Raw genomic sequence first — 8,747 nt, forward strand, 5'->3', positions numbered from 1 at the left:
TATATATATAGATTACAAAATACATTAGCCTACTATTTATTTGATCAAAATGATGGTAAAAACAGTAATATTGTGAAATATTACAATTTACAGTTTAACAATGAACAGTTTTCTATTTAAATACATTTTAAATTGACAATTGATCCATTTGTTCAAGATTCTTTGATGAAAAGAAAGTTGAACAGACAACAGAACAGCATTTATTTGAATCTGAAATCTTTTGTAACATTATAAAAGTCTTTACCGTCACTTTTGATCAAATTAATGTGTCCTTGCTGAATAAAAGTATTCCTTTAGGGGGAAAAAATATTGAATGGTAGTGTATGAGGTTAAATAATGTATAAATCGCTCATTTTTTTATCTCATTTTAACACCAGCCAATAAAATGTATTTTGCTTCGCTTGAGCTTGTTTTGGTCTCACAGAGGTCCTTTAACGTGGCGTGCATGTGAAGGAGTAACTGTGCAACAAACATGAGAAGTCATGTGAGAGGAACCAGTTCCCCCACTTTGAATGGCTGATTAAACTGACAACTAAACAATGGCAGACTGTTATTACTGCAACCGTTCCACAAATCGGTGAATAGAAAAAATTAAGAAAATAAATGGCCTAATTACAAAGTAAATAACTCATATGAATATTACCAAGTAATTTCACATTTGAATCTAAATGATCTTTGAGTAAGAATCTACTACATGCCACTGGTTTGTGTCTCATGTGTATGAGGGGGTATAGCAGGAAGAGATGAATCTGGCTTCTCTGTGACTCGTCATTACAGATCTGCAGTGGGATCAGTTTCCACCAGACAGAGAAGGTGGATGAAAGCAATGCTGTCTATGTAAAAAGACAAACTATAATCCCCTCATCCTACAACCTCTCAGTAGGAAAGGGGAGACAACGAGAGAAGAGACTTCCTGAAACACCACAGGCCTAGAGTTCTAGGAATGGATTTTAGCTTAAGTAGGACACTGACAAAACAAAATGCAATAAATTTGCATAACACCGCATACACCTAAAGACAGAACACAGACTGAAATTAATAGAATTCATAATTCCACTTCATTCCAGGAGAGGAACCAATAATATGCAGGAATTTCTTGTATATGTTTACAATTTTACTTCAGGGGAAAAAAATCACCCAGACTTCAGCAGGGGGCTACAGTCAAATCCATTAGTCCTTAATCCTCTCTCAGACTAATCCAAAAGCGCCTGGAACGTGGAGGTGTGCAAGCATGTGTGGGAGTGTGTTTGGGTGCAAGGGGCTGCGTGGTTAATGATTTTATGTGTGTTTTGTACCTTTTTAGCACTCTCGGGTCCGGCTTCATCAAAGCGGAATCGGATGATGCGGAAGTCTTTGCAGTAGAGGATAAGCTCAGTAGGGTTAAATTTCAGCTTCTGATTGGAACCTAAAATCTTCTGCTTCCCCTTAACATCATTCACTATAGGAAAAAAAAAACACACAAAGTCTTATTTTGATTTTGTAAGTATTACTGATAATGAAAGTAGATAGAGGACAGGTAATGATAGGAAGAATTGGGATTGTGATATGGCAAGAGGCAGACTTGCATGAACACCACAGCATTATGTGTCATTGGTTGCTTACTACCAAGTTTATTAATCTCACTATTGGATTCTACACGTGCTAGTGAGCGACGGAGTATAAATCTGTATTATGTGTAATCTGTATTACATAATATTCAGTCAAATAATCTGAAGGCACAAGAAATCATGACTATGTTTAAAGTAATAAATAAAATAACAAACTGAAATAAGTAAGCTCTCTTTTCCTACAGAAGTACTAATTAAGACCACTTGTTCCGTTTTTTAACATTCGGAGTTCTAAAGAACATGACACTTTATCTTTACCACAGAATGAGTTCCTCTACTCAAGTAAGGCTATCCACTAATGAGCTGAGTGAGGAAATGCTCACTAGACATTAACTTTATATTAGCAGAACTAGTTTATAGCAATATCATGCAGTTTATACATGTACCGTATAAAGCCTTCCCTATTATTACAATCATATCAAATTAATACATTAACAACATTATTACACATGAGCAATAAATGAATCAATCTGCAATATACGTATTGTGCCCCTTAAGTTTTAAAGTATATGTGCAGAATAACTTTCAAGAAGACGTATGGAAAAATATCACTTCACAGTACAATCTTTGCTTTCCAAAAATTAGTGTCTTATGCGCACAGCTAAAAGATTCTAATGATGAGTAACGAGTAAATTTTACTTGTCTAAATAGTAAGCTATTGTTTAATGAAAGGAGTGTTTTAATCAAAACGCAGTATTGTAAAGAAACTATGGTAACACATTGATATTGTTATATCGTTATAAATTAACATGAAATTGTTCTTTTATAATAATAAATGCTTTAAAAGTAGTTTATTGCAATTTCATATTAACTAAATGTAAACATATTACTGAACCTATTGAAGACCGAATTGTGTTGCCAAGATGTAGTTCATTTAAGTAAATAAAAAGCAAGTAAATATTTTTGTAGGAGAAGCCTACTCTTGCATGTGACATCAAATATTTTTAAAGAAACAAATATGAGCAGATATGGTCTGTTGGAGCTTTCAGTCCTGTAATTAATACAGCATAGACAGCCTCCAAGGGCACTATCCCAGACTCCAGGGGTCACTCCGCGTGCCTTACTGACAGATTGAAGCCTCAAAGTGCATGCAGTGTGTTTTTTTTCTAAGCCTGAATCTCTTATAAAGGTCTTTTGTTAAAGCCACACAGACAGACGGAGTAAAAAAAGGGAAAAGAAGCAGGCTTCATGCGCTATCTGTTCAGCACAGCAATTCAACACTTGGGGGGCTAAGTCAGCAATGAGGGGAGTGCAAGGATCTAACACAAACAAGATTAATCGTGGCCAGGCTCAGGCTGCAGTCTGGCTGGATGAGCTCATCTACAGCTATGCTAAAAGCAGCCACCCAAACAGGTTCTGCAGCTATGCTACAGTGTCACAATTGACTGCATCACTCGTGGAAAAATCCAAGCCAACGGGGTTACAGTCAGTCATCTAGGACACATGATCCTTTTTGTTATGTTAACACAAATGCAATAGCAGCTTACGAAAAGGAAAAAGGGGAACAGACACAGAAAGAGAGATTAGAGCACTGAGGTACAGAAGAAAAAAGAGATGGAGAACAACCAAAGTTAGAAAAGAAGGAAACCAGTGACTGTAAAAACACTGAAGGAGAACGACAGGGATAACACACAAGGAGACATTCTATATAAAGCTGCATAAGGTCTGACCAGTCAGACGCCTCAAAACATTTTCATTTAGGCTATTAAAAGCATAAAAGCATGGTTGGAGTTTCATGGAGCAGCGTTACTCAAACTAGGGTCTGTGGAGCCCCAGGCATTCATCTCACACAGCCAGGGCATATATGGAAAATTTCTGAACGAAAATGAGGATCATAGTTTAAAAAAAAAAAAAGGTACAAAAGCCTCAATTTAAATTAAAACAATGTAGGTTTTAAACCAAACCAGATTAGCTACTAGATGAATCACAACATTACAAAATATGATTTGAAACAAAAAAATGTTTACACATAATTTTAGGAGAATTAATGACTATTTGCATACATCAAATCAGAAACAACAACAAAAGATAAAAGTACTTACTATTGGTATGAAATTACACAAATATTTTTAAGAGCATATTGCATAAGTTGATTGCAAACTGATTTGATAATGTAGTTAGTTTTGGGGTTATACAGTCAAGTTGTATTATTTACATATTATAACGTGCACAGACTAGGGCTGTGCGATTTGGGGGAAAATATCTAATTGCGATTTTTTTTGACATATTGCGATTGCGATTTGATTTGCGATTTTAAATTTGTAAAGTCAAGCTTCAGCTCAATATTGTCAATAATGTGCAGCACAGTATGGGTATCATTACCCTGCTGAAAAAAACAACAGAAACCATCACAGAAATTCTAATAGTTTCCATTAAACCATTACAAAATTATTTTTGTTTTGGACATTATTCCAATAGGAATTACTGTTGTTCTATTGGTTGCCATCTGCCAGATTACATCCCACCAATAGAATCCATCAAATAGACTGCTCTTTGATAGTGATTCAACTGATTGTAGAAAACAGCAGCAAAAAACAGGTGGTCTGCAGGTGTTGGGAAGTGTGGTGGAGTGTGTTCATGTACTGTTGAATTACCTGTTACTACCTGCTCCACACAAGCCAGCGGGATATCGTGCTCGCCCAAGAGGCGGTGGGTGCACTGGAATCTCTGTAAACAATAAAAAGACAAGGGTCATTTTTCATTCATTTGCTTTCAATCTTTTTGTTGACATTATCCAGTAAAGAGAACCTTATGAGCTACGGCTGGCCTGTGTATGAACCAGTGTAATGGGTGACCCGTATAAGCTTTGAAGGCCTGTAATAATTTACCTTCTTTCCTCAGTAAATCAGCTGATCATCTGTTGACTGAGGGAGATTATTAACATGTTTAACTTATTTAACTTAAGAGCTGCTTAACAGGACGGAGTGACTATATAAGTTAATATGTGTAGCAGACTTCACTGCTCTGGAAAAGAACTTTGGATTCTTTTGCATGACTAGGTCTTGAAGACAGGGTCTGAAATTTATTTCCCTCCTTATATGACCCGTTTATCCAGTCTAGTACGGAGTAATACTCATGACACCAATATAAAAGGAATTGTATTATATTATATGAATTATAATACTGAAATCTATTTCACCTATATGTTCACATATCTAATGCAGACCTGCTTTTCTCAATACTTAAAGATAAAGTGTGTCCTTTCTAGTTTAAGGAGTCAACTACAGTGTATGGAAGTCAATAGTCGTTTATTTCCCCAAAATGTTTAAACACTGTGGCTCTATCAAAGCATTGTCATGACCAGTTATAAATAAATAAATAATTAAGCAAATTCAAATTATAGTGCAACAGGTCAACAAATCTATTGATTTCTTTTCCTCAGCTATGTAGATTCATTTTCTAATTCTCTCCAAGAAGTTATAGTGAATAAATACTAGATTACAATCCTATGCCTACATTCAGAGATTTTTTTATTTATTTTTTATTTCAACTATTGGAGATGTTTCTGGGCTAGCAGGTTAATTATTTCCATTGCACACTGAAAACAGCGCAGCAAGCTAAATAAAATTCACACATGTATTTTCCGCTACCAGAAATGTTAAAGTCAGCAATTCTTCAAAAGACAAATTATAAAAACGTAACAAAAACGTTTTTTTATTTTCATTTAATTTCATTATGCTTTTTATTTATTTATTTTTTTTAAGTTGTGAGACCACATAATAAAAAGTCATATTATAAACTAAAAGCATGTTTTGTGTTCACAACATCACTGCTAGTGCTTATAGTTGCAGTAAAATACGACTCTCAGATAAGTCTGTGCTTACCTGTCGTGGCAAGGAATTATGGGCAATGAAGGAAACTTTGAAGTTAGTACACACAAGTTTGCCCCAGAGGTCATCCTGACAGCTTTCTGCTCCGATGCACTTCCTTACAAAGTTTGCCTCGTTCACAACTATTTCACCTGTAATGAGGGAATAAGGAAGTGAAATTCAGTGGAAGGAAAAACACAATCAGCGGAGCAATGGATGATTAGCTGAAATGTTAACTCTGCTTAAATATTTTACATACATTAAAAGGAACTGTTGGTACTTGTGTTTAACGTGTATTATTGATTTGTTTTATTCTATAGTCCACTCCAAGTATGTGTCTGTTAACAACAACCCAACTTTTTAAAGAGCCAAACAGAAATGGAAACTATTATTATTATATATTTTGCGCACGATAGCTCCTCCACAATACAGCAGCAGTTTCTTGTTAGTTCAGTAGCAACTTCTGGATTGCTGACCACTTGGGCTACACCAACTTGAGCCCCTTCCTAACAGCTTTGCAGGGAAAGCCCTCTCCTGTGACTCTCCTTTCATGTTGGTAGAAAAATGATGCCCTATTAAAAGAAATGGCCTGTTGTGCTGACTAACAGACACACAAACTTTTACCATGTACAGAGTGTGCACATACATGCTGAGAGTCCTGAACGTTTGCTTTTTTTTACACAAACAGGAAAAGAGCATGAGTTCAAAGTCAGGTGTACCAGTTGGTCACAGAGACATTTTGTTTGTACTAATAATACTCACTTGTGCCAGTGAATCTAGAGTCTATGCTGAGCTTTACCATATTTAGAATGGATCTAATGTCATTCTAAAGAGACATTTATGCCAAGGACGATAACGATAAAGTTATAATAAACCCTTTCAAAAAAACATTTTTCCAGCAAAGGAACAATAAAAACATTGACAGCCGAGTCTGAATCCATCCAACATCATCATAGAGCTTTAGCACTTGAAGCGGCAGATGACAAAACTGCAGAATGGGCTTATATAATAAACAGAAAGCCATGCCATGTTGACAGAACGTTGGTGTGGATGCAAATATAGTTATCTATATTTATACAAGTTATCATTCTTGGGGTGAACAGGCCTTATTGGGATGACAGTAATTAGTTATGCACAAATATTTAACTTCTGGTAGACATGATCATTTAATTTTTTGTAGGTGATTATATTGGATAATTATGTATTATGGCAAATAAACGGCCAATACTACAATACAATTTTGACTAAATAAATAGAAAATAAAAAACTAAAAACCATTAAAAGTTACTTTTTTAAAGTGCTTAACTGCTACAAACTAATTTAGGTATCAGAACATTATAATATACAGAGTGGAAAATGTGGAAATGTAACATTGTTATTAAATTATTATATATAAACAAACATTTTAAGAAAAGAAAAAAAAAAAAGAGCTTGAGTAGTCAAAATAACCAAAATGCACATTTCTAATTCACACACACGGTTTTTAAAATTGTTGGCTATGACCAACATCTCTACTTCCGTCTCTAGCTGAACTTAAGGCACACAGATGGAAATAAAGAAACCCACATTCTGCTTCATTCTAAACATAGCACTTCCTCTCTTCGCTCTAAAGATCATCCAGACACATTAAGAGCCTAAAATGAACAAATATTTGTGTATATTGGAGAAGAATAATCAAGTTGCTGAGAGGACGAGTGAGGGAGAAGAAAACACAAATTCCAGCTGTGAGCACTTTGAGTGTGAGCGCGCTGAGGAGTGTTCGTCTCACAGCTGGGCCTGTTTCAGGGGTTACAGCAGGGCAGGGTGCATGCTAGCTAAGATGAAGGTTGGGCCCTGTGAGAGCATTTGCATCTCAGGCACAATACTGTTGAATGCTTCAATAAACGTCATAACAGTAGGTCAGCCAGACAATTAACTTATAACTACATGTGCCTGGAATCTGAGCCCACAGAATTCTGGAGAAAGTTCAGTATAAACATCCACAACTACTTATTTATCTATTAGATATTTTGGTTAATCTGATAATGCTTTAAGTTACTAGTGTCATCAGTTGAACCTATATTTACATTTAAAAACTTTTTTTTTTAACTTTATTTTATCACTACAGTGAGTGCAGATTAAAAACATATTCTTATAGCTCATTTTAAGACCTCAGTATGAAGACCCACAATCTCTATTACCCATCTTCTCACATTTTCGCACACACACACCCACCCGCAAATTTCAAACAACTTCCTCTTCCGCTCTACATGCAGCCTGGCCTGTAAATGGCCATGACTATATATCAACGAGTGTCTGATCTGTGCTCTACAGGGATTAAGCAGCAGCTCATCCTCTCTGATCTACCAGTAAACAGCAGCAGATCAGTCCAGACTGCTGATGAGAAGGAAATGCAGATGGCAGTTTGGCAGATGCACTATGAATGCAGCCAAACAATGTCACACTGAAATACTCGTTTACTGAAGATCAGTTGATAAAATCACATCTCATTGCACAATTTAAATAATACTTTATATTGTGACATTATCACACACACTACTAATTTTTTGAAAGAAACTATTATTTTTCCAGCAAGGATTCGTTATTTATCAAAAGTGACAGTAAAGACACTTGCAATGCAAAACATTTCCATTTTCAAACAAACCTGAAAAAAAATGTATCACAGTTTCCAAAAAATATGAATCAGCACCACTATTGTCAACACTGATGATGTTAATAATAATAATAAATGTTTTTGAGCATCAAATCAGCATATTGGCATCATTTCTGAAGGATCATGTGACACTGAACACTGAGGTAATGGCTGCTGAAGATTCAGCTTTACTATCACATTAATAAATTCCATTTTAAAATGTATTCAAACAGAAAACAGCTATTTTAAATTGTGGTATTATTTAACAATTTTCCTGACTTGCTGTATTTTTTATGAAATAAATGCAGTCTTGTTGAGCATAAGAAACTTCTTTCAAAAAATTTTAAAAATCTTACCGACCACAAACTATTGAACAGTAGTGTAACTTAACTTGATCACATTAAATCTACACAGTATATCCTGATGCCAATGGTTTGACATGACAACACATGAGAGTATACATCACAGACATGGCATTAATAATACACACTTGACATTAAAGAGGCATTAAAAATTAAAAATTTTCCTTTCTCTTTGGAGTGTTACAAGCTGTTTGTGCATAGATAAGATCCCTACGTTTTCTGAACCTGCAGAGTAGCCTACAATGCTGTGCACAAAGGCCGTTTCTATAAAGTGGGGCAGTTCCAACTTTGCAAGGACAGTCTGGTGCTTCTGACTCACAGACTGTAAGTAAATTTT

At 35.4% G+C, this 8,747-nt stretch overlaps 1 protein-coding gene across 1 annotated transcript in view; it reads right to left on the reverse strand.

Annotated features, from left to right (window-relative positions):
- Positions 1 to 8,747, reverse strand: part of mtmr10 (myotubularin related protein 10) — a 34,083-nt gene that overhangs the window by 18,204 nt on the left and 7,132 nt on the right. Inside the window, exons 3-5 of the mRNA XM_016565881.1 lie at positions 5,432 to 5,568; positions 4,202 to 4,274; positions 1,296 to 1,438 (exon numbers count right to left, since the gene is read on the reverse strand). Of these exons, the coding sequence (XP_016421367.1) occupies positions 1,296 to 1,438; positions 4,202 to 4,274; positions 5,432 to 5,568 (353 nt within the window). The remainder of the gene's footprint in view (positions 1 to 1,295; positions 1,439 to 4,201; positions 4,275 to 5,431; positions 5,569 to 8,747) is intronic.

This window comes from Sinocyclocheilus rhinocerous, unplaced genomic scaffold (assembly GCF_001515625.1).
Source record: "Sinocyclocheilus rhinocerous isolate Xijiao unplaced genomic scaffold, SAMN03320098_v1.1 scaffold19, whole genome shotgun sequence".
In the NCBI taxonomy this organism is placed as follows: Eukaryota; Metazoa; Chordata; class Actinopteri; order Cypriniformes; family Cyprinidae; genus Sinocyclocheilus; species Sinocyclocheilus rhinocerous.